Raw genomic sequence first — 26,382 nt, forward strand, 5'->3', positions numbered from 1 at the left:
ACACTGCTTGCTGTTCTTTGTCAACACTACAACCTAGTGATCAACTAGTAATTAAATTAAAATTTTAACAACCTCTCAGACTCTCAAACTGAACTATTTAAAAGGTGGTCGAGGTAAAATCCATGAATATTCCTAAAATTAGTAAACCGGGAAAGCAAATTTAATGGGTGGGATTCTCCGACCTCCCGCCGGGTTGTAGAATCTCCAGGGGGCGGAGCAAATCCCATCCCGCCGCCCCGACACCGGCTGCCGTGTTCTCCGGCGTCGTTTTTTGGGCGGGGGTGGGATTCCCGTCACGCCGGTCGGGGGCCGTTGGCAGCCGCCACCCCCCCCCCCCCCCCCCGGCGATTCTCCGGTGTTGTGCTTTCTTTTACTTTGTCTTTTCCGTGGCTCTGTTCCAATTATGGCAATCAGTGAATTTGCCCTTCTTTCTGTATTATCTATGTCCTAATGCTTAGAGTCGCCAGGTATCGAATGATACTACCACAAGTTTCAACCGGCTATCGATCAAAGAGCCAAACACCAGTTAGTTAGTTCAAGGTCAAGGGTACTTTATTTACACACAATTAGTCATGCAACATAAACACTACTAGTTAACTACACCTATCGACTAAGACAACCTGTACTTAACTTCGGGTACCCGGCTTAGGTCAGAAAACAGTGGCCGCTGTTCGATTCTGGATCTATCGAGTCCGAAGGAGTAACTGCTGCTCAGCGAGGCTCATCCGTCTGGTAGCCAGCGTTGAACTTGTACTTGCTTCTGGCGTTGCTGCACTTGGAGATGGCCGTGACCGGGGTACCAGGACCAAGAGAGGACGAACATATGGCAAACTCATACTCAAGGAGGGGGGGGGGGGGGGGGGGGGTTGTGCTCTTTTGGGCGGTCCTTACTAATTGAGTGATACCTGATCACTCTGTTCGATTCCTTAGCCAATAAGTGGGCGGGGATCTGGATGGCTGGGAGTGTCCCAAGCGGTCATTGACCCCATTGTTTCCATTTCCCTTCAACAAGGAGTGGCACCGGAATATCTGGGACTGTCCCGGTTGCTCAAGTACCAGTCCTTTGTTTTGGTGAAGATGGGCCATCAAATGCTAATTGGCCCCATTAAAATGCTAATTGGACGGAGTTTCGATACCGCCTGGACTTCTGGTTTATGAATATGCATTTCAGGCTCTGAGCCTGCCTGAGTCTTGGCTTGTCTATTTTACCCGCTAGGCTTTGCGGGTTTCTCTGTACCTAGTTGGAAGTGGCCATCCCAGATGGCTACACCGAGTCCCGATAGGCCGAGCGGCCGTCCATTTTTGGCCTGTCCCGCCGGCGTGAATCACTCAACTCACATACCAGCGGGACCTGGCAGGTAAGTCGGCGGGGGCGGTCCTCGGGGAGGAGGGCCCCCACGGTGGCCTGGCTCGCGATCGGGACCCACCAATCAGCGGGAGGGCTTGTTCGTGGGGGTACTTCTTTCTTCTGCGCCGGCCCCTGTAGGGCTCCACCATGGCCGGCGCGGAGAAGAGAATTTGGCATGCGCCAAAATACGCCGGCCTGTCTGCGCATGCACAAATCACGCCGGTGGTTCCGCGCATGCGCGAGATCATGCCAGCCCTTCGGCGCATGCGCGAACTCGCGCCATCCCTTCGGTGCCAGCTGGAGCAGCGTCAACCCCTCCGCCATCCACCTAGCCCCCGAAAGTGCGGAGAATTCCACACTTTCCGGAGCTGTTGACGCTGGAGTGGTTGATACTGGTTCTCCCGCTGGCATGGTGACTTAGTCCTCAGAAGGGAGAATCCCGGCCCTTAAGTTTCAAAAAGGAATTGTATAAATACTTGAAGGGAAAGCATTGCATGGGGTTAGAATTACTGGATAGCTCTTTCAAAGACTTGCTGGGTGTAATGAGTTTGATCACCTCTGCTTTATTATTCTATGATTCTAGCTCAAAATTTTCAAGTCTAAGATTAGTTACAAATATGAGCTTCATGTTGCTTCACATTCAAGTAGAATTTGTCAGGTAGAATATAATCTTAAAACTTGACTAGTGGATAAGTGTAGGCTTCACCCCCTACCAAGCGCTTGCGTAATATAATATGCAATAGGATGGATTAATCGTGGAATGGTGCCAGCCAGTAGTTAGGCTCACATGGCACCTCAATCTAGTCGACAAGTTCATGCCTGCCACATTGTTTATCAATCTGTTGCCCACAGAAACTTTAAAGACTGGAAAATGCTCATCAACAAACTTGTGCCGTTTTCATTGTAACTGACAACGGAATAAAAGGGAGTGGAACACATTTGCTTGGCTTTGCCTTGAGGGAAATGGAAGCTGAAATGAGTCAATTGCTGCAATATAGCAGTGTAGCTAAGTAACAACAGAGCAAATAAGTCTTATCTATCACAGTTTGAGTAAACACTCAGCTGCGGGGCAAATTTGAGCAGTCATTTCTTACCAGTGCCTAGAGTAAGAATAAGATTTACGGTAAGTTCATTTTAATCAAAAACTAAATAACTTATCATATAACAACTGATGAAAGAATGAAGTGTTTATGTATGAAACAGGTATGTTTAAGTTTAATATTTGAAACGTTAGCAAATTATTTTAAAAGAATTGAATTAAATCTAAGAATTTATATAGATAATATTTTTGAAGAAAAGTTATGTCGTTTTCTTGTGTGTTCATTAATCTCCATAGAACGGGTTCCTGGGTTTCCTTTCCAGTCAAAACAAAATGGAACAAATGAACAAACCCAAGGTTGAACTTTATGGTCTCACTGGGCTTGTTTTCTGGGGTGGGGGTCACCGTCTTCCTTGCCAGCCCTGACATGTTACCCATTTAATGGTAAGAGGTTCGGGGCTGAATACAGCAGTTTGCCCACTATGTTTAAAAAGATAATTAACAGACATTTGAGCTTCTTTAACATGGGTCAGCTGAGGACTAACATTTCTTTGGTGGGGATTGGGGTGGTGAACACTATGTGAGTTGTCTCTGGATTGGTCTGAAGCACAGTCCTTTATGTGTGGTTAGGTTGTTACCGTGAATCTCATGTCAATCGCATGTCAATCCAGCCTGACATTCCCACCCCAGTAGATACACCCCAACATATTTTGGGGTGAGTGTAAGCTCCACAACTATGAGTCCCACAGAAACTTCCAGTGTATCCAGTTTCTGACCCAATTTATACCATAGTCACCTTGGTGTTACAGTGGGATTGAGCTGGAAGGTCCTTCAATAAGGGCAGCACAGTAGCATTGTGGATAGCACAATTGCTTCACAGCTCCAGGGTCCAAGGTTCGATTCCAGCTTGGGTCACTGTCTGTGCGGAGTCTGCACATCCTCCCCGTGTGTGCGTGGGTTTCCTCCAGTGCTCCGGTTTCCTCCCACAGTCCAAAGATGTGCAGGTTAGGCGGATTGGCCATGATAAATTGCCCTTAGTGTCCAAAATTGCCCTTAGTGTTGGGTGGGGTTACTGGGTTATGGGGATAGGGTGGAGATGTTGACGTTGGGTAGGGTGCTCTTTCCAAGAGCCGGTGCAGACTCGATGGGCCGAATGGCCTCCTGCACTGTAAATTCTATGATAAATATCATTTGTGGGGGCTTGTGGGCTGATGGTGTCAAGTGTAGAGATTTTGGGAACTCCAGAGATAATGATGCAGAGGCAGAATGAGCGAAGGCATTACTGGAGGTGTTCTTGCTATGACTGGATCAGTAAGAGGGGATGAAGCAAAAGCAATAATCCAGCTGGACTTGTCAAATAAAAGCAAAACACTTCAGATGCTGGAGATCTGAAATAAAAACAAAGTGCCGAAGAAAATTGCTTGAAAAAAGACTTTAAAACATTCCTTTCGTGGCCTCAAGTCTTTCTAGCAAATGATGCACTTTTGAAGTGTAGTCACTGTTGTAATGTAGAAAAAGCATGGAATGCTTAACTAATAGTCTGCTTGTACAGAGGGTTAACACTGACACAAACTCATGAGGCCAAATTACCCGTTCCCATGTTTAACTTGTATATTTCACCAACTTGCAAAACTTCCCCTCTCCTGTTTCACCCAGATGGAACCAACCACATGCACTGGACTCTGATATCAACGAAGGAGGTCCAATGAAGAATGCAAAACGTGCAGTCCAGGAAAGCTCCAGGACTCACTATTTACATAGCCTGCTTCAAAAACGCATAGACCTACAAAAAAATATTTTGTTGTTTTGAGAAGACAAATGGAATTCTCTCTGGCTTTACTCAGATTAATGGCTTTTAATGATATATTCCAGACATGGATTAAAATTCTGTGCACTGATCCTACATCAATGGTGGCCTCCAGGTGCCTAGCATTTCCCTTCAAAAGGTTTCCTGTCCCCCCCCCCCCCCCCGCCACATCCTCCATTACCTAGTCCCCATACCTCCAGCACCTCTTTGTGTTCTTGACCCTGGTAGAAAACCTCAGAGTGGTCTTGAGCATCCATAGGATAAAGAAGTAGCTGAACACAAAATGTTGGTGTGTTCTGATGATATTCTACTTCATCTATGGAACCAATGTTTCTGAAAAGATCAACGAATTTGGCTAACTCAGAGGAATTGCCAATCATGTAAAACATCCCCAGACTTATCCAGATGACTTGCTCTCCCTTTGCGTAATCAACGTTCCACTTGAATTATCTAGGGGTAATGGTAATACCAAAACATAGCAACCTGCAGAAGCCTGCTCCAGACTTTCTCTTGGGAATAGAGAAATTGATGCATGTTCAGTCTGACTTAAACATTTCATAGCCAGCATTATTAAAACAACTTATTGCGAGGATTATTTTCAGACTCTGAATTGAAAAAGTCATCTGAGACACATTCAATGGTAAGTAACCTAAAACCAGTATTTGTGAAGGCCATCCATTATCTGCTACACATGGATCGTAGATTTATTTAATCTTTTTAACACATTTACATTTCAGTTCTCTCTCTTTACCTTAATGACAAATTTAGTCACCATGTCAGTAAATCCTGATGCTGCATTCTGTTTGTTGCTGTGCAGTAAATCTTGGCACCGAAGAATTGTCTTGAGAAAGCCTTAAATTCTACAAATAAATAGAACCTAATTTTTTTCCTTTTGCATAAAAGTACATTTTCTGCATATTCTTTTTTTTAAAATATTTTTATTATCCTCCCTTTTTCACATTTTCTCCAAAATTTACACCCAACAATGAACAATAATCAGTAACGAATGTAATGTCAATCCCCATATCAATAACAACGATCCCATCCTCCCACCAAACCCCCAAACATTAGCCCGCATGTTAACATAAACAAAAGACAAAAAGGAATCAGGAATCACCCATAGTCACCATTAACACATACAATCCCTCTCCCCCCAACCCTAACAGCACCCCCCCCCCTCCAATGTTTGATGTAATCCAATTGTCAAAGTACAAAACGAATAACGCCCATGAATTGTAGAACCCCTCCATCCTTAACCTCAGTTCAAATTTTACCTTCTTAAGAGTCAAGAATTCCAGCAGGTCCCCCCGACACGCCAGGGCACAGGGTGGAGAGGTTGCTCTCCATCCCATCGGGATCCACCTTCGGGCGACCAAAGAGGCGAAGGCTACAAAATCTGCCTCCGCACCCGTTTCCAACCCCGGCTGGTCCGACACCCCGAATATGGCCTCCCAAGGGCCCGGGTCCAGTTTCACCTGCACCACTTTAGAGATTACCCTAAAAACCTCATTCCCGTAATCGTCCAGCTTTGGACAGGACCAAAACATATGAACGTGGTTTGCGCCCCCCCCACCCCCGCAACGTTCACACACATCTTCTACCCCCTCAAAGAGCCGGCTCATCCTCGCCCTTGTAAGGTGTGCTCTATCTTTCATTTTCATATATACCTAGCTTTCATTTTCATATATACCACCTTCAGCTGTATCAGCCCCAACCTCGCACACGAGGTGGAGGCATTCACTCTCCGGAGCACCTCACACCAGAACCCCTCCTCCATACCCTCTCCCAACTTCCCCTCCCACTTTGCCTTGATCCCTTCCAGCAGCGCCTTCTCCTCTTCCAAAATAGCCCTGTAGACCACTGATAGTACCCCCTTCTCCATTCCCCCTGTTGTCAGCACCTCCTCCAGCAATGTGGAAGCTGGCTCTACTGGGAAGCTCTGTATCTCCTTTCTGGCAAAGTCTCGAACCTGCATGTATCTAAATATTTCCCCCTGCTCCAGCCCATACTTTGCTCCCAGCTCCTTCAATCCTGCAAACCGACCCCCAAGAAACAAATCTTTTAGTGTCCGAATTCCTTTCTCCTTCCATCTCCAAAAATTTCCATCCCACTTCCCTGGCTCAAATCTATGGTTCCCCTGAATCGGCATTTCCCTTGACCCTGCCCCCAACCCGAAGTACTGGCGAAACTGCCTCCAAATTCTCAATGAAGCCATTACTACCAGACTCCCTGAGTATTTCCCCGGGGCCATCGGGAGCGGCACTGTTGCTAGCGCCTTCAATCCCGACCCCTTGCACAAACTCTCCTCTATTCTTTTTTTAAAATAAATTTAGAGTACCCTGGAATTCAATTTTTCCAATTAAGGGGCAATTTAGGTGTCCAATCCACCTACGTTGCACATCTTTGGGTTGTGGGGGCGAAACCCACGCAAACACAGGAAGAATGTGCAAACTCCACACGCCCAGAGCCGGGATCGAACCTGGGACCTCGGTGCCGTGAGGCTGCAGTGCTACCACTGCGCCACCGTGCTGCCCAACTCTCCTCCATTCTGACCCACTGGGAGTCAACCCCTAACCCAGCTCCATACATTGATTTTTTTGCATATTGTATGGTTTGGAAAAGTCATGATCAAGTAAAATTAAGAACTGAAATAAAATTATTGGTGTTGAATTTAATAGAACATGTGAAATCAGTTGGTGCTGAATTATTTTCAACACAGACTACTTGATTCCTGCTAATTGTACCAAATTTCTTAGCTTATTTTTTATAAACCACCAAAATGGCCATTCTTCATGAACAATCAACATAAACAGGTATATTATTTTCATCGCATTTTTGTTTGTTTTTTCAGTATTACACAAATTTCACATCTTTAACAGTACGTTTAGAACAGCAATGTATTTCATGTAAGTTAAATCTGGGACATAACAGGTGGGGTTCGCTATAAGTGAGAACATTAATTTAAAGGTACCATTTGCTCAGTGCTAGTCCAATCCCTTTGCACATAACAGGAAAAGATGGTTTAAAGAATTGATTTAGACTTTGATTCTTAAAGGTTAACTGACTCATTATTAGGTTCACAGATATCTTCCCCGCTCCAAACAAGTTATTTGATCTTGGGGATAGCATAGGCAATCACAATCCTATCGTCATCTGATGTGCACAGTTGCACTTTTCATCATAAATAACTTGATAGCAAACTGGAGCAGGGACAAAAGGCTGACTTCCCCATTGCTATTCTCCATAGGGCCAGTCAACTAATAGATTTCTGTTCAATTGGAATGCAAAGTGTGTTGGACTTGGGTGACTTGCCAAAAGTTCTCTATCTAATTTAAGTAACAGTAATGCTCTCTAATGAGATGTTTCATGATTGGCTCGCTCATCTACAATCTGTTTTAGATGGAAGCTCTGCATCACAATAACACCCTGGATGATATGGATAGAACTGGGGTGGCACAGTGGTTGGCACTGCTGCCTCACAGAACCAGGGACCCCGGTTGAATTCTGGCCTTGGGTGAGTGTCTGTGTGGAGTTTGCACTTTCTCCCCGTGTCTACATGGGTTTCCTCCTTGTGCTCCAGTTTCCTCCCATAGTCCATATATGTGCAGGTTAGGTGGATTGGCCGTGCTAAATTTCCCCTTAATGTCCAAGGATGTGTTGGTTTGGTGGGGATGGGAGGGGTGGGGAGGGGCTAGATAGGGTGATCTTTCAGAGGATCAGTGCAGACTCGATGGGCCAAATGACTTTCTTCTGTGCTTTAGTAAATCTATGGTTCTATGTGGTCAGCCAATGTCATTGGCTAAACTGATTTTCCTCTCCCCCTCAAAACCTCTGACTGCTATATCACTTCACCAGGGGACAATCCACATTCAAGCTGATTGATCTACTGACCCCCATCTTCGGTATAATCCAGAGATCCTTCTCTTGACTGAAGGAAAGTGTTTAGATAAGTGGAAGGCTTATTGGCCTGAGTCACATCTTCCAGTTTTTGGTGAATGGTCATACAGGTTTCATAAGTATTTTCTGAGGTTAAGTTCATCTGAGGGTCCACTTCTGAACTCTTCATTGTCTTAAGGCAGGATTGGTTAAGTCACTTTGTTATTCCATTTTTACTTTACATCCATTGTGGGTGCCAGCCAACCTGGGAAAGTGATGGGGGTCTAAGATAGGACATGAAGAATTGAGAGAGGTTTATCAGCCACCAAAATCTCCAAATAATGACGCTATGGAGCATGCGTTAAAAGTTCTACACTGTTTTTATAACACATCAGTACAGCTTCATTATTCAGTTGTTGATGTCCCGAATGTGTTGGAAGAGCTTTGGAGATCCTGATATGTTGTCAGTCCTCAAGTCTGCAATATTGAGTCTTTTTTAAAAAATCTATTTATTCACCTCATTTTCCACATTTTCATCAAATAAACAAAAGAAAACAAATAAAAACAAATACAATACCAATCCCCCAAACAGCACCCCATTCAGTATACAGACCAAAACATCACCTGTACATTCCAAGTCAAAAAGAAAATTAACAGTCAATCAGTAAGCAATATAATAAAGAACAATAACCTCTAACCTCCCCCTCCACTAATGTTCAATGGCAACCAATTCTCGAAAATGCATTATAAACAATCCCCATGAATTGTAGAACCCTTCCTTCATCCCCCTCAGCTGAAACTTCACCTTCTCGAGAGTCAGAAATTCCAGTCGATCCCCCCGCCAAGCTAAGGCCCAGGCAGAGAAGCTGACCTCCATCCCAACAGGACCCGCCTCCGGACAATCAGCGAGGCGAAGGCTAAAACATCTGCTCCCGCCTGCAGTCCTGGCCGGTCCGACACCCCGAAAAAGATTTCTAGGGGTCCTGGTTCCAAGTTCACATGCACCAACCCTGAGATAACACTGAAAACCTTCCTCCAATGCTTCTGCAGCCTCGGACAGGACCAAAACATATGTTCATGGTTTACGGGGCCCCTCCTACAACACTCACAAATGTCCTCCACTCCCTCAAAGAGTTTGCTCATCCTCACCCTCGTGAGGTGCCCCCTATACATAATCTTCAGCTGTATCAATCCCAACCTCGCGCATGAGATAGAGGCATTCACCTTCCGGAGACCTCACACCACAAACCATCTTCCATAGCCTCTCCCAACTCTTCTTCCCACTTGGCTTTAATCCCCTCTATGGATCCCCGTCCTCCCCCAAAATTCTCCCGTAGATCACCAACACCATCCCCTTCCCCCTGCCGTCAATACCTCCTCCAACCATGAGGGGGCCGGTGCTATCGGGAAGCTCTGAACCTCCTTCCTAGCAAAGACCCTTCCTCTTGCCCCAGCCCATATTTCTTCCCCAACTCTTCCAACCTCACAAAGCGTTCCCCCAGGAACAGGTCTTTTAATACCCTGACCCCCGTCCCTCCCATTTCCGAAACCTCCCGTCCAGCTTCCTTGGCTCAAACCTATGGTTCCCCCGGATCGGCATCTCCCCTGACCCAGCCCCCAGTTTAAAGTGATCCTCAACTGCCACAAAAATATTGAGTCTTAACCTTGAAACAGATTAAATTAAGATAAATTCAGTGCATTGTTTACTCAGACTGTCAACTGACTGGCAACAGAGTTCCCTGCAGGCCTAGAGATGGACTGTATTGATACTCTGCTGCGCATAATTTGTTGCCACAGCTCATACATGGGGCACTTGGACGATAATGAGTTCTTCCTGGCCCCAGTCTGGCCTCAGTCAAAGGCTAAGTCAGATCTATAAACATTCCTTTGTTTTGTTTCAAATAGCTTGCAAGCTCCACTCACTCTGATAAAAAGGTAGGAGACAACATGTCTCTTGAAACTTCCAGAGCGAGTGAGACAAAGGGAGCACAGCATCTGGTTTCACACACACACATGGATTCAGCATCGAGTTTCACATACCCACGACCAAATAAGGTAACGGTGACAAATACAAGATTCTCATAGGTCTTTCTCACACATTCCCTGACCTGGCCATATAAGCAGACCCTGGGGCCCCCTTTAACCCAGCATCCTCTGCAGCATCCTCTGCACAAAGAACTGGTCCTAATGGCTGCCCATCCCCCTCTTCATGCTTTGCAAAATCCCAGTTACAGGCAATTACAGATTGCCCCTCATTTTCTCCAGCCTAAGCGAGATGTTTAAAAGTCCACTAACCTAACTCCTTATCCTACTGTAGTAAGATTTTACTTCTAACTTGGCCTAACAACATATAGCTACTTATCCCCTTTCTAGTACCTTGCTCTTTTGCTCCATTCCTCATTCCCTTCTTTTATCATTCTATGATAACTAACATTCCCTTTCGCTACCTGCCGACAACGGGACACCGGTGGCGTTGTGGCAGATGCATTGGCCTGACCTCTGGGTTACGCTACACCTCCGTGCAGTGCAGGTGGAGAACAGACTTGTTATATTTTCTTCCACCTCTGCCACGAGGGTCTCTATTGGTAGAGAAATGTGTGGTAGGTATTCCCCCTGATGGTCAAAAGGTGTGCTAACAATTCGCCAGACCAACAATAGTCCTGTTGCTGACTCGGTCCAAATTTGGATTTTGGTTAGGCATACAACTCCCAGTGTCCATTATAAACATCCCCGGGGGAATAACCTGTATCAATGTCTGGTCTGAAAGACCGTCCCGCAATTCATTGCATTCCGTACATAAACACCTCACCACATTTTTACAGCCACTGGCTCTCCGTCCGGGTTCCTCCTGGTTTGATGGTCGCCAGTAACGGGATGTCATCTTGGTGAGTGGTGATGGGCTGAGTCTATCGGCATCATCCGAGCCATAGTCATCTTACAACACATACTAAGGCATCCAATGATTATGCAATATACAATTATAATAACAAGTATTATCAATCCATGCATCAGGTAAAACCCCATGACCGAGCTATGAGAGCTGACTCTGAGCTGAATCCTGCTGTAGGGTTTATATCCCCCTTCTAGTTGTACTGACTAGCAGCTATCCCCGATCCTTGTCATGTGTCTGTACATGTTGTGATTTGTAAACTGTGCACGGAAATCAATTGCAAATTCATCCATCCCGCAGACCAGTGTCGATAGACTCTTTGTATTGTTCTTTCCTCAAGTCCAATCACCGTGAACCATAGCTGTCGCTGCTCAGGAAGGTAACACAATAGCTGTATCCGTGTGTTCCACTACCTCCAAGACATCTGACTACCTTGGAGTAGCAGCACCATAGAAGCTTCCTCATGTCCTTTAGAAACAGCACACAACTCAGTCCATCAGCGACCAAAAAGGTTTTTATCCCTCACTGGTATTATTTTCTGGAAGTGCTTTCCGTTTCTCATTGGAATGGTAAATTATGATATCATGTACTATCCACTGATTATCTTGCTTTATGAATTGCAGAAGCTTCAGTCGATCCTGTTTCTATTCCTGACTTCCTCACACTAACGTCTAACATTGTACTGAACCATGTAGTCTACCAGCCCTGGTTTACATGAGACAATACTCAGTTTTCTTCAAATCCCTTTTGTCCGTTATCATTTTCCTTACAACATGAAGTGTATACTTGCCATTATTTGTTTGTTTGTTTTTTTACTTTGCAATAACACCACTTGCACATTTAATACAGTCAACGTTTGGGGTTACAATCCAATTGAATCCATTCATAACAGTCCCTAACAACTTCCAGGACATTTCGTCCGTAATAACTATTACACTTTCCAATGCAATATTGTTTGCTGCATTGGTTACAAATTTCCCACCGTGGCATCAAGTTGCCAAAATTCTTAAACTATTGGCATTTAAAATGCGGGGGGGGTCCTCTTCAGTCGCTGCCGTCTGCCGAGACCCAGAATAACTCCACCGCGTAGTACATTACCCCATGGAGACCACAGATCATCCATCAGCTTATGTCCAGTTCGAGATGTCTGACCGGAGGTTTCACTATTCAGTAATAATTTGATATTTTGATTTGTTTCTAACCTGTAAGGTTTTTCTTCCGGGCTCTGTCATTTAATTCCTCAAATATGTAGCCAATTGGATCATTAGTTTTCCCCCCATACTATCTAAAACATTCTTCCCTTGAGTGTAGTTCTCATTCTTCGTCTGTGTTATTTTTGCTTCATCTGAAAACCAAATGAACGGTCAAAGGCGGAGAGGGCCCTATTTCTTAATTTGTATCTTTCTATTCCTGTTTGGATGTTCGAGAAGTGCCCTCTCCAGGACTTCCGGATTTCCATATAATTCCCTTTTTTTTTCTTTAACTGATTTGTTTTCCTGATCATGTACATACATCATATGATTAAGGCCTGTTAAGTCTCCTCCTCCTATCATTGCACCCCTGAGTGAGACTTGAAGAATCTCAAACTCCCTCTTTTGCTAACTCAGTGATCCAAGCGGACCGAAACTTTCCCTGATACATGTTGGATATTGCTACTGCATTTATCTGTCCTATCAATGCTGCTAACAGGTTTCAATTCACTTGCATTCCCACTCCACTGATTACATAATACTAGTAAGTGCAGTTATCCCCTGACACTCACAACCAAACATTCCTTTTCCCTTGTCCGAGCGGTTTGGGGATATGATCTATCCTGTGGCACGGCATCATTGCAGTGAGACAGTCTCTAAACGCTGTTAGGCTAATTTTACGTCCCCGGGTCATCCCATCATCTCTTAAACTATGTACTCCCTCACTAACTCACCTGAATGAATTGGGTCGGATTTTTTAGTTCTGATACAATTCCTTTGCTCCAGATGCCACTGATTCTCTAATTCAACGTTCCCCGTGCTGCTATCAGCTTTGATTAAAAAGTACAAATTACTTTTGCTGCTCCTAGGAAAAAGAGGGCCTGCATACTCTAATGACCATTCTTCCATCAGTGTCTCAGTTTTATTTTGTTACTCCCCGTTTCTCCACCATTTTCTTTCCTGATTTTTTTTTTTAAATGGATGCCCATCTGGCTTGTTCCTCATCCTCCTTAACTTTACTACCATCCGTATATACCACCCAAGCATTTCCCAACTCTGTTCTGCTAACTGATTTATCAAGTTTCTGTCCCTTTTTAATGTTATGAATAAACATTAAGGCAGGGTTTAAAAGAATGGTTTCCCATCTTTCCCATCGAGCTGTATTCGCGCCTTGCTGGCAACCCTGTCTCTTGGTCAACTCTGTCAATTCTAAAAATTCAGTTGTGACATAAATTTTCTCCCCGGCTGATAAATTTTCAGTCTCTGCTGTCCTTTTTGTTATGGCTGCCAGACATTTTGCGATGTCCGAAAACCTTTGTTCAGCCCTTGACCAATTTCCTGTCATTGTTTGAAAGGTGTCTGAGTACTATGATTAGCAAGCACCATACCATATCCATTTGCGTACAGATCAAATTTAATGCTCAAATCGTCCTCTTCATGTCTCTCCTCTAATGGCCCGGATGTTGCTCAGCTGTTTTTAACTGGTCCAAACTCCTCTGTGCTTCACTGGTCTACCTAAAAGCCCCCTTTCAAAGTTTCATAAATGGGTCTAGCATAAAGAATAAAGTCTTCCACTACTGGTCTCAAGTACTCCAAAATTCCCATGATTTGCTGCATCCCATTTTGTGAAACGGGCGCTGCGATTCTAGCAGCTTTCTCTCTCATCCCAACACTGGCTTCCCTACCTGCCCTTGACACTGAATACCCTAGATAGTCGACTTCGCTCCTGCCAATCTGGCATTTATTTAACCCTATCTTAAATCCTGCTTCATTAAGTGTTTTAATGATTTTGGTCACTCTTTCAACATGTGTCCCCCTGATCATCATCTCCAATTAACACATCATCAATATATACTAAAGCCAAATCATCTTTAATCAGCTCCCTTACTATTGCCTGAACATGGTTTGGGGAATTAACATATCCTTGTGGCAATTTAGAGTATACGTAATGTTTAGTGCCAAGGGTAAATGCTGTCTTTTCCCTGCTGTCTGGGTCTAACGGAACACTCCAGAAACCGTTGGCTAAATCTATACTAGTTAAATAAGTTTTGCCTGCCACCTTCTCCAATGTAGTTTGTGGATTTATTAAATACCGTTTATCCTTCTCTTTTTTTTTGTGACCTTATTTAATGCTTTGTAATTCGTTACCATTCTAAATGTACCAGCAGGCTTGCTAACTACCTGAAGTGGGCTATTCGTCAATGCATATGTGACTTCTTGAATGATTCCCTGCTGTTCTAACTCTTTAATCATTATCTCCAGCTCGCATTTGGCACCTCGGGTCAAGGGATATTGCTTTTACGGCCTGTATTGGTCTCCCTGGATTGTGTGCTGGAATTTTGTGCTGATTAATCCTGTGTCATTCTTTCTATCGCTAGGTGTGCTTTCCTTATTTCCACTACGTTATCAATTGGTTTTAATATCTTAATTTTTTTTATTTCTGCATCTATTTTTATTAATCTTTCCCTGCCATCAGATTCTCATTTCCTGATACTGCAAGTAATACTCCTAATCGAAGCTCTGGTCCCATACTTTTATTCCCTAAAGCTCCGTCTGCAATGTAGTTCACATTCTAAACTTCATTTCTTCTGCTAATGACTTTCTTGCAACTCAGCGGGCACTAGGACCCGGTGGAGCTGTGCCCTATCACTTCCATCGACTACTCCTAATACTGGTCTCATTGGTTCCCGTGTTTCTAGCCCCTTACTGCCACAATGCCCCCTCTCCACTATCCCAATATAACACGAGGGCATGTTTTAATTAATTTTTCCTTGAAAGCGGTATCCTGCTACAGTCCCCATTCTACCTGCTATCGGGACTGCCTACCCCCCTGGGGTCAGTGCTTGCAGTGTCCCCTCAAGTTCTGTGTGCTTATACACCAAGGCCCTACAGTAGTCGAATAGTTCCCAGTACTTGCCTAACCCCTCTTATGGTTTGGGGTTTGGGCATCTCTAAAATGGCCTTCTTCCTTTCTACTGAGATCTTCCTTTCCCCCTGTGTAATCTTAAAATAAAGTTAAAAATCCATAATCTTTGCTATATGAAAATCCCCGAATCTTAAATTTGATGTGTAGTGAGTTTACAGAGAAAATACTGAAATCTCTACAAATTTGGAACACAGAACAAAATTTGTAAATGTAGGTACATCATGGCTGCCTCTAACAAAGGAGCACATGGACGACACTTCCGGGTGCGGCGATGACCAGCTAAGTCGCACGTTTCGGCAGCTCCCGGTGGAACGGACTTTTGGGCTCTTAATAAGAGCCCCAACGGCAATTTTAACGGTTAAAAGTACTGTGCGGTAAACCAGAAGGGAATCCCCCCTGGATACGGATGGAAAAAGGAGAGGAAAGTGGCCGGATTGCGGTGGATCCTTTAGAGCAGTGGCAAGGAAGGCAAGCAAAAACCAAGATGGCGTCGGAAGGTGGCAGTTTAATATTGGGCCCTGAAAAACACGAGTTTTTGAAACGCTGCGTGGAAGAGCTTAAAAAGGAGATGAAGAAGGAGCTGTTGGCCCCGATATTACAGGCGATTGAAGGGCTAAATGATGAGCAAAAGACCCAGGAGCGGGAGCTTCGGGTCGTGAAGGCAAAGGCTGCCGAGAACGAGGACGATATACAGGGCCTGGTGGTGAAGACGGAGATGCATGAGGCACACCATAAACGATGTGTGGAAAGGCTGGAGGTGCTGGAGAACAACGCGAGGAGGAACAACCTAAGGATTCTTGGTCTTCCTGAAGGTGCGGAGGGAGCGGACGTCGGGGCATATGTGAGCACGATGCTGCACTCGTTAATGGGAGCGGAGGCCCCGACGGGTCCGTTGGAGGTGGAGGGAGCATACAGAGTGATGGCGCGAGGACCGAGAGCAGGAGAAATTCCCAGAGCCATAATGGTAAGATTCCTCCGTTTTAAGGACAGAGAGATGGTCCTCAGATGGGCAAAGAAAACTCGGAGCAGTAGGTGGGAGAACGCGGTGATCCGCGTATATCAAGACTGGAGTGCGGAGGTGGCCAGAAGGAGGGCGAGCTTTAATCGGGCCAAGGCGGTGCTTCATAAAAAGAAGATTAAATTTGGAATGCTGCAGCCGGCAAGATTGTGGGTCACATATCAAGGGAAGCACCACTACTTTGAAACGGCGGATGAGGCGTGGACATTTATTGTTGAAGAGAAATTGGAATAAGCGGGTTATTAAAAAAGAACGTTTGAGACAAAGTGGTGGGGCGAATATGGGGGGCGAAGAGGGGGGAAAAAGGGGGGAGAGATGATTTTTATGTTGTTAATCCTGCGACCCGGTAACTTTTCTCTCTTCCACAGGTTGTGGGGGAGGGAGGAAGGGAGGTGGAGGAGCTGGGGGCGTTGGCCATTGGGGGCGGGGCCAAAAGGGAAGCACGGGCTTTGTTCCCGCGCTATGATAATTATGGCGGGAATAGGGAAGCAGGAAGGAGGGGGCGTCGCACGGTGCGAGCCGAGGTCACGGGGGGAAGCCGAGGTCGGTCAGAGTTTGCTGACTTCTGGGAGCAACATGGGGGGTGTAACTACGCTAGTGGGGGATCTAGCGGGGGGGGGGGTGGGAGGGGGGATTTACTGGGTTGCTGCTGCTGGGGAGAAGGGGGAGCTGGTATGGGGTGGGGTGGGCGGGGCGGGAGGGCACCGCCTGGGGGGGACACAGCTGCGTGGGAACCGGGTGAGGAGCTGGATAAAAGGGGATGGCTAATCGACAAGGGGGGGGGGGGGGTAAAGAGCCCCCCAACCCGGCTGATCACGTGGAATGTGAGAGGGCTGAACGGGCCGATAAAGAGGGCACGGGTACTCGCACACCTTAAGAAACTTAAGGCAGATGTGGTTATGTTACAGGAGACGCATTTGAAACTGATAGACCAGGTTAGACTATGCAAAGGATGGGTGGGGCAGGTGTTTCATTCGGGGCTAGATGCGAAAAACAGGGGGGTGGCTATACTAGTGGGGAAGCGGGTAATGTTTGAGGCAAAGACCATAGTGGCATATCACTAACTTGATAGAGTTTTTCGAGGAGGTCACTAAGATGATTGATGCAGGTAGGGCAGTAGATGTTGTCTATATGGACTTCAGTAAGGCCTTTGACAAGGTCCCTCATGGTAGACTAGTACAAAAGGTGAAGTCACACAGGATCAGGGGTGAACTGGCAAGGTGGATACAGAACTGGCTAGGCCATAGAAGACAGAGGGTAGCAATGGGGGATGCTTTTCTAATTGGAGGGCTGTGACCAGTGGTGTTCCACAGCGATCAGTGCTGGGACCTTTGCTGTTTGTAGTATATATAAATGATTTGGAGGAAAATGTAACTGGTCTGATTAGTAAGTTTGCAGACGACACAAAGGTTGGTGGAATTGCGGATAGCGGTGAGGACTGTCTGAGGATACAGCAGGATTTAGATTGTCTGGAGACTTGGGCGGAGAGATGGCAGATGGAGTTTAATCCGGACAAATGTGAGGTAATGCATTTTGGAAGGGCTAATGCAGGTAGGGAATATACAGTGAATGGTAGAACCCTCAAGAGTATTGAAAGTCAAAGAGATCTAGGAGTACAGGTCCACAGGTCATTGAAAGGGGCAACACAGGTGGAGAAGGTAGTCAAGAAGGCATACGGCATGCTTGCCTTCATTGGCCGGGGCATTGAGTATAAGAATTGGCAAGTCATGTTGCAGCTGTATAGAACCTTAGTTAGGCCACACTTGGAGTATAGTGTTCAATTCTGGTCGCCACACTACCAGAAGGATGTGGAGGCTTTAGAGAGGGTGCAGAAGAGATTTACCAGAATGTTGCCTGGTATGGAGGGCATAAGCTATGAGGAGCGATTGAATAAACTCGGTTTGTTCTCACTGGAAGAAAGGAGGTTGAGGGGCGACCTGATAGAGGTATACAAAATTATGAGGGGCATAGACAGAGTGGATAGTCAGAGGCTTTTCCCCAGGGTAGAGGGGTCAATTACTAGGGGGCATAGGTTTAAGGTGAGAGGGGCAAGGTTTAGAGTAGATGTACGAGGCAAGTTTTTTACGCAGAGGGTAGTGGGTGCCTGGAACTCACTACCGGAGGAGGTAGTGGAAGCAGGGACGATAGGGACATTTAAGGGGCATCTTGACAAATATATGAATAGGATGGGAATAGAAGGATACGGACCCAGGAAGTGTAGAAGATTGTAGTTTAGTCGGGCAGTATGGTCGGCACGGGCTTGGAGGGCCGAAGGGCCTGTTCCTGTGCTGTACATTTCTTTGTTCTTGTTCTTTGGCGGATAGTGGGGGCAGATACGTGATGGTGAGTGGCAAATTACAGGGGGAGGCGGTGGTCTTGGTGAACGGATATGCCCCGAACTGGGATGATGCCAACTTTATGAGGCGCATGTTAGGACGTATCCCGGACCTCGAGGTGGGGAAGTTGGTAATGGGTGGAGATTTTAACACGGTGCTGGAACCAGGGCTGGACAGATCGAGGTCCAGGACTGGAAGGAGGCCGGCAGCAGTCAAGGTGCTTAAAGACTTTATGGAGCAGATGGGAGGAGTAGACCCATGGAGATTTAGCAGACCGAGGAGCAAGGAGTTTTCGTTTTTCTCCTATGTCCACAAAGTTTATTCGCGAATAGACTTTTTTGTTTTGGGAAGGGCGTTGATCCCGAAGGTGAGGGGGACGGGGTATACGGCGATAGCTATTTCGGATCACGCTCCACACTGTGTGGACTTGGAGATAGGGGAGGAAAAAGAACGGCGTCCACCCTGGAGAATGGACATGGGACTAATGGCGGATGAGGGTGTGTGTCTAAGGGTGAGGGGGTGTATTGAAAAGTACTTGGAACTCAATGATAATGGGGAGGTCCAGGTGGGAGTGGTCTGGGAGGCGCTGAAGGCAGTGGTTAGAGGGGAGCTGATATCAATCAGGGCACATAAAGGAAAGCAGGAGAGTAGGGAACGGGAGCGGTTGCTGCAAGAACTTCTGAGGGTGGACAGGCAATATGCGGAGGCACTGGAGGAGGGACTGTACAGAGAAAGGCAAAGGCTACATGTAGAATTTGATTTGCTGACAACGGGTACTGCAGAGGCACAGTGGAGGAAGGCACAGGGTGTACAGTACGAATATGGGGAGAAGCGAGCAGGTTGCTGGCCCACCAATTGAGGAAAAGGGGAGCAGCGAGGGAAATAGGGGGAGTGAGGGATGAGGAGGGAGAGATGGAGCGGGGAGCGGAGAGAGTGAATGGAGTGTTCAAGGCATTCTATGAAAGATTATATGAAGCTCAGCCCCCGGATGGGAAGGAGAGAATGATGTGTTTTCTGGACCAGCTGGAATTTCCTAAGGTGGAGGAGCAGGAGAGGGTGGGACTGGGAGCACAGATCGAAATGGAGGAAGTAGTGAAAGGAATTAGGAGCATGCAGGCGGGGAAGGCCCCAGGACCGGATGGATTCCCAGTTGAATTTTACAGGAAATATGTGGACTTGCTCGCCCCGCTACTGATGAGAACCTTTAATGAGGCGAGGGAAAGGGGACAGCTGCCCCCGACTATGTCAGAGGCAACGATATCGCTTCTCCTAAAGAAGGAAAAAGACCCACTGCAATGCGGGTCCTATAGGCCTATTTCCCTCCTGAACGTAGACGCTAAGATTCTGGCCAAGGTAATGGCAATGAGGATAGAGGATTGTGTCCCGGGTTGGTCCATGAGGACCAAACTGGGTTTGTGAAGGGGAGACAGCTGAATACGAATATACGGAGGCTGCTAGGGGTAATGATGATGCCCCCACCAGAGGGGGAAGCGGAGATAGTGGTGGCGATGGATGCCGAGAAAGCATTTGATAGAGTGGAGTGGGATTATTTGTGGGAGGTGTTGAGGAGATTTGGCTTTGGAGATGAGTATATTAGATGGGTACAGCTGCTGTATAGGGCCCCGATGGCGAGCGTGGTCACGAATGGACAGTGGTCTGCGTATTTTCGGCTCCATAGAGGGACGAGGCAGGGATGTCCTCTGTCCCCATTATTGTTTGCACTGGCGATAGAGCCCCTGGCAATAGCATTGAGGGGTTCCAGGAAGTGGAGGGGAGTACTCAGGGGAGGAGAAGAACACCGGGTATCTCTGTATGCGGACGATGTGTTGTTGTATGTGGCGGACCCGGCGGAGGGGATGCCAGAGATAATGCGGATACTTGGGGAGTTTGGAGAATTTTCAGGATATAAACTGAACATGGGGAAAAGTGAGTTGTTTGTGGTGCATCCAGGGGAGCAGAGCAGAGTAATAGAGGACTTACCGCTGAGGAAGGTAACAAGGGACTTTCGCTACTTGGGGATCCAGATAGCCAAGAATTGGGGTACATTGCATAGGTTAAATTTAACGCGGTTGGTGGAACAGATGGAGGAGGACGTCAAGAGATGGGGCATGGTATCCCTGTCACTGGCAGAGAGGGTGCAGGCGGTTAAAATGGTGGACCTCCCGAGATTCCTCTTTGTGTTTCAGTGACTCCAGGTGGTGATCACGAAGGCTTTTTTCAAAAGGATTGAGAAGAGTATCATGAGTTTTGTGTGGGCCGGGAAGACCCGAGAGTGAGGAAGGGATTTTTGCAGCGTAGTAGGGATTGGGGGGGGGGCTGGAACTACCGAGCCTAAGTGATTACTACTGGGCCGCCAATATCTCAATGGTATGTAAGTGGATGGGAGAAGAGGAGGGAGCGGCGTGGAAGAAATTGGAGAGGGCGTCCTGCAGGGGGACTAGCCTACAAGCTATGGTGACGGCGCCATTGCCGTTCTCACCGAAGAAATACACCACAAGCCCGGTGGTGGTGGCTACTCTGAAAATTTGGGGGCAGTGGAGACGGCATGGGGGAAAGACGGGAGCCTCGGTGTGGTCCCCGATAAGAAATAACCATAGGTTTGCTCCGGGGAGAATGGATGGGGGATTTGGAACATGGCAAAGAGCAGGAGTAACACAATTGAGAGATCTGTTTGTAGATGGGACGTTTGCAAGTCTGGGAGCACTGACCGAAAAATATGGGTTGCCCCAGGGGAATGCATTCCGGTATATGCAACTGAGGGCTTTTGCGAGGCAACAGGTGAGGGAATTCCCGCAGCTCCCGACGCAGGAGGTGCAGGACAGAGTGATCTCAAAGACATGGGTGGGGGACGGTAAGGTATCAGACATATGTAGGGAAATGAGGGACAGGGGGAGATTATGGTAGATGAGCTGAAAGGGAAATGGGAAGAAGAGCTGGGGGAGGAGATTGAGGAGGGGCTGTGGGCTGATGCCCTAAGTAGGGTAAACTCATCGTCCTCGTGTGCCAGGCTAAGCCTGATACAATTTAAGGTGTTACATAGGGCGCATATGACTGGAGCACGGCTCAGCAAATTTTTTGGAGTAGAGGATAGGTGTGCGAGATGCTCGAGAAGCCCAGCGAATCACACCCACATATTCTGGTCATGTCCGGCACTACAGGGGTTTTGGGTGGGGGTGACAAAGGTGCTTTCGAAAGTAGTGGGGGTCCAGGTCGAACCAAGCTGGGGGTTGGCTATATTCGGGGTTGCAGAAGAGCCGGGAGTGCAGGAGGCGAAAGAGGCTGATGTTTTGGCCTTTGCGTCCCTAGTAGCCCGGCGCAGGATACTGTTGATGTGGAAGGAAGCCAAGCCCCCGGGTGTGGAGACCTGGATAAATGACATGGCAGGGTTTATAAAGCTGGAACGGATTAAGTTCGTCCTAAGGGGATCGGCTCAAGGGTTCACCAGGCGGTGGCAACCGTTCGTCGAATACCTCACAGAAAGATAGAGGGAATGGAAAAGAAGAAGACAGCAGCAGCAACCCGGGGGGGGGGGGGAGTGGGGGGGGGGGGGGGGGGGAGGAACCAGAAGGAATCTCAGGGATGTTAGTGTATAAGTATAATATGTATAGGTTGTTGTTATAGGTAATTGTATACTGGACTGCTGAATTGTATTTTTGGAGGGTATTTATTTGGGACAAGGCAGTTGCCATTTAGTTTTGTTTTTTAATTTTGATGTTGTTTCTATATTATTTATTTCTTGTTTAAAAAACTGGCCATTGTTATTTATATTGTTATATTACTGTGTAAAAGATACACAATGTACTGTTATGGTTGGCCAAAAATTTTGAATAAAATATATATTTTTTTAAAAAGGAGCACATGGACCCCGCCCACACCGAATGCCTGGTCTTCGCATTTCAATTTTAGATTCCTTTGTTCTCTCCCCTTTTTTTTTAAGCATCCAAGACTATGCCGATCATTTAAAAATCCCAATTTACACATTTTGATCTTGCTTTTTGTTTACTTCCCGAGAATTGTAATCTAAATAACTTCCACAATGTTAATCACTATTGCTGATTTTCTAAAGAACTTTCAAATACTTACCCCGTTTTAAATCTCAATTTAACTGCCGTGTATACCTCCTAATTGATGTGCAACTTCGTTTTGCAAAACACAACATTTTAAAACTAGGAATACCAGAGGAAGTTCACAAATTCTTATTAAACACACACACTCATTCATCCACCGAGATCTCCACTCAAACAAAAGGAATTCAAAGCATTATACTTTCATGCATCGCAACCAACAGGACAATGAACTTCGAATTTACACAGAAACACAATGTGTTTTGGTTTTTTTCCCTTCTTCAAAACTGTAAAGTAAATTTAAACAATCCTTAAGCCTCCTCTGTTCCGATACGGTTCTGAATTTTCCAAGTCTCTGGTTCCCCCTAGTGGCCATTCACATCGACTGAAATTACGTTTTCTAATCTGCCAGACTGATCTTTGATTTCGTCGAACGATCTTAACGACCATAGATGAGTGACCAAACCCGCTTCGGACTACGAGGCAGGGGAAAATCGACATGGTCCTTTATAATCTACTCACACCGTGGGCCCATTTCCCCTCTCTCCGTCCAAGGCTGGTTTAATTCTGATTTTGCGGATAGTCGGGAATTCGCTCTCAAAATCCCACCGCTGCCACCAAATGACGATATTGGGTTCTTCCTGGCCCCAGTCTGGTCTCAGTCAAAGGCTAATTCGGATTTATAAACATTACTTTGTTTTATTTCAAATAGCTTGCAAGCTCCACTCACTCTGATAAAAAGGCAGGAGACAACATGTCTCTTGAAACTTCAAGAGCGAGTGAGACAAAGGGAGCACAGCATCTGGTTCCACACACAGACATGGATTCAGCATCGAGTTTCACATACCCACGACCAAATAAGGTAACGGTGACAAATACAAGATTCTCTTAGGTCTTTCTCACATATTCCCTGACCTGGCCATATAAGCTGACCCTGGGGCCCCCCTTTCACCCAGCATCCTCTGCAGCATCCTCTGCACAAAGAACCGGTCCTAATGGCTGCCCATCCCCCTCTTCATGCTTTGCGAAATCCCAGTTACAGGCAATTACAGACTGCCCCTCATTTTCTCCAGCCTAAGTTGGAGATGATTAAAAGTCCGCTAACCTAACTCCTTATTCTACTGTAGTAAGATTTTACTCCTAACTTGGCCTACCTACTTATAGCTACTTATCCCCTTTCTAGTACCTTGCTCTTTTGCTCCATTCCTCAACTTTGCCCTTTGATCATCGATATTTTCTCCACCCCACTGAAATGTGTTCAGTGCAGAAAGACTGATTTTGCTGTTTCTTTGACTGCAGCGAAACAATATGGCTTTTCTTTCTTTCACATTTTAGAAGAATTATCACACTGCTGAGGTAATTTCTTGTGTGATTATGGCAGCATCCCAGAGAGTCGCCATTCGAGAGATGCCTGATAGTCCTGCACTTTCCCCAGGATTTGTTTCAGCAACATTGACTCTGCATCAGCCACAAAAGAACAACACCGAGAACCTGAGGAGGAATCTAAAATATCACAAAAAAACACAAGCTTCTAACAGACAGGAATCAGATAGCAATGGCGATGGACCTGGAAAGAGGAGAATCGGCATGAACAGCGGCACATGCCCCAGATTCACATCCAAGCAGACTTCTCAATGCTGCACAATTAATGCAGAAGAGAAATTCAAGCATCTCCAAATGGAGCAGGGTGCTTCTGCAGAGTATGTTTCTCTGCCTCCCTGTTTATATCCTTGTAATCCTGAAGAACTAGAAAATCAATCATCAGGTCTGCATCAGATGGTTAAACAAAGTAAGGTAAAACATGCAGGGACAAATCAACAACAAATTGAATCAGAGACAATAGCTAACGTTATTGGAGATGAGCTGGAGGTTAAAGCCTCGTCTAGCCATCACACTTGCATTGATACTACAGAAAGCATAGCCCTGGAGAAGCAAGTTCCATCTGTTTTACAGAATCCTGAAAAATTATCTGACACAGCAGTGGGAAGAAGCTCCTGTACAGATCACTCCAGTCCTAGGAAGTCACAATCAGAGCATTATCCTACAGAAAGCCATAATGAAACAAAGTTTCAGTTGCAGACCGTACCTTGCAGTGAAAACCTTGAACGGTTGATTGGCACACAGATTGAGAGTTCAGTGTCCCAGTTTTCTTCCTCTTTGTCATCATCATCATCATCATCATCAGCGTCTATTGCATCACTGGTGGAAGGCAGAACACTGGGGTCAGAACAAATAAGTCATTGTGCAGACCCCAGTAATCCCTGCAGGCACAGTATACCACAGGCCAGCAGCAACATGCCTAACAAAGCTGAGGTAAGTGAAATCTCACACATTCGGACCTTAAGATTGCTAATTAACGACTTTTCTTTGAAATCAAATTTGAGCTTCCCAGGAGGATGTTTTCCACACAATTGTGATGCATACTTCAATATTTTTGGTTACTTTTAACAATAATGGCTGAGATTTTGCAGTCAGCAGGGGAGGAACAGTCCTTGCTCTTCAATACATCTAGAGTTTCCTTAATTTAAAAATGCTAAAAAAATAAATTTAGAGTACCCAATTCTTTGTTTTTCCGATTAAGAGCAATTTAGCGTGGCCAATTCACCTGTCCTGCACAACTTTCTTGGTTGTGGGGGCGAAACCTACGCAGACACGGGGAGAATGTGCAAACTCCACACAGACAGTGATCCGGGGCCGGAATCGAACCTGGGTCCTCAGGTTTCCTTACTTTACATGGGATTTTCCATCGCAATTTAGGATTACTGGAGATCCTTCACAATGTTGTGCCCTCCAGAGGAAATCTATGCTGTTTGTGAGTGGGCCAAGCAACAATGTGTCTCTTCGACCACTCAGTTTATAGAATTGTCACGGTGTCAAGCTGAATCTAAAGCAGGAAGTATAACTTAGAATATTTAATTCAATGTAAAATAAGAAAGCAAAGGTGAGGAAAAGAAAGATCTGGTCGCTAGATATACATCGTGATGAACCTGTTGTGACTCAGGGCATGCTAACATGAATGGACAATCTAACCGGGGTGGGGGGCGGTGGGGAGCGCTGTGGTATAATTATTTTTAAATGCATTGAATAGGGATTCCTGACGTTGAACATTGGGATTGCTGTTATGTGGTGGACAATTGGAATGGGAAATCCTGTCACTGTAAACTGTGTTTAAGGACTCCCGTGATTTTTCCTGCTCCTGCTGCTGATCCTGTCTCCCGAAAACCGAAGCGCAAACTCCCCACTCAGGGTTTTTTTTTGCTATAAAGATATTCCTTATTATGAAATACCTAATAAAGAATACAGTTCTTTGTCTAAACAATGCCTTTTCTGTTATCCACCTGCGATTAACTTCTTGAACCTTTCCATGTACTTTGTCCTTGATCACTTGGTCCTTTACACCATCCTTCCCTTAATTAATCTCAAGTTGGTTTCCCTGATCAGTCCTATCCTCCCATGAAGCATCCGTCCATCAAACTGATCCTCAGAATTTCAATTATTCATATCTATTCTATTATCATTTACTTATGCCCAATATTGCCATTCAATCCATCTGTATTTACTTATCAGACTGCTAAACCCTAGTGATTCCAGAAGTGATTTCTATTCCTGCATGTCAATTAACCATGCAGCCATCCTAATTAAACCAGGTTAAATTAAATGCCTGACACAGTTTTGGAGTGCTTATTTATGTGCATTTAACCAGCAATAGCTCCTGTTCAGACTGACTATCATTACCTAAGAATAATTATTCCATTAACTTAGTTTCTCGTGACTTCCGGTTGCGGCTATGCGGAGCTAAGCCGCACGATTCGGCAGCTCCCGCTATCACGGACTTTCGGGCTCGTTAGAGGAGCCCCAACAGAATTTTTTTCGAAGACAACCCGTGGG

The 26,382-nt window shown here is 45.9% G+C and overlaps 1 protein-coding gene across 1 annotated transcript in view; it reads left to right on the forward strand.

Moving 5' to 3' along the window:
* The first annotated feature begins 2,270 nt into the window (after positions 1–2,270).
* The window catches only part of LOC140428016 (uncharacterized), a 147,684-nt gene continuing 123,572 nt past the window's right edge, over positions 2,271–26,382 (forward strand). The window contains exons 1-2 of the mRNA XM_072513965.1: positions 2,271–2,471; positions 23,830–24,807. Of these exons, the coding sequence (XP_072370066.1) occupies positions 23,869–24,807 (939 nt within the window). The 5' untranslated portion in view covers positions 2,271–2,471; positions 23,830–23,868. The remainder of the gene's footprint in view (positions 2,472–23,829; positions 24,808–26,382) is intronic.

The sequence above is a fragment of the Scyliorhinus torazame genome, chromosome 8 (genome assembly GCF_047496885.1).
Source record: "Scyliorhinus torazame isolate Kashiwa2021f chromosome 8, sScyTor2.1, whole genome shotgun sequence".
In the NCBI taxonomy this organism is placed as follows: domain Eukaryota; kingdom Metazoa; phylum Chordata; class Chondrichthyes; order Carcharhiniformes; family Scyliorhinidae; genus Scyliorhinus; species Scyliorhinus torazame.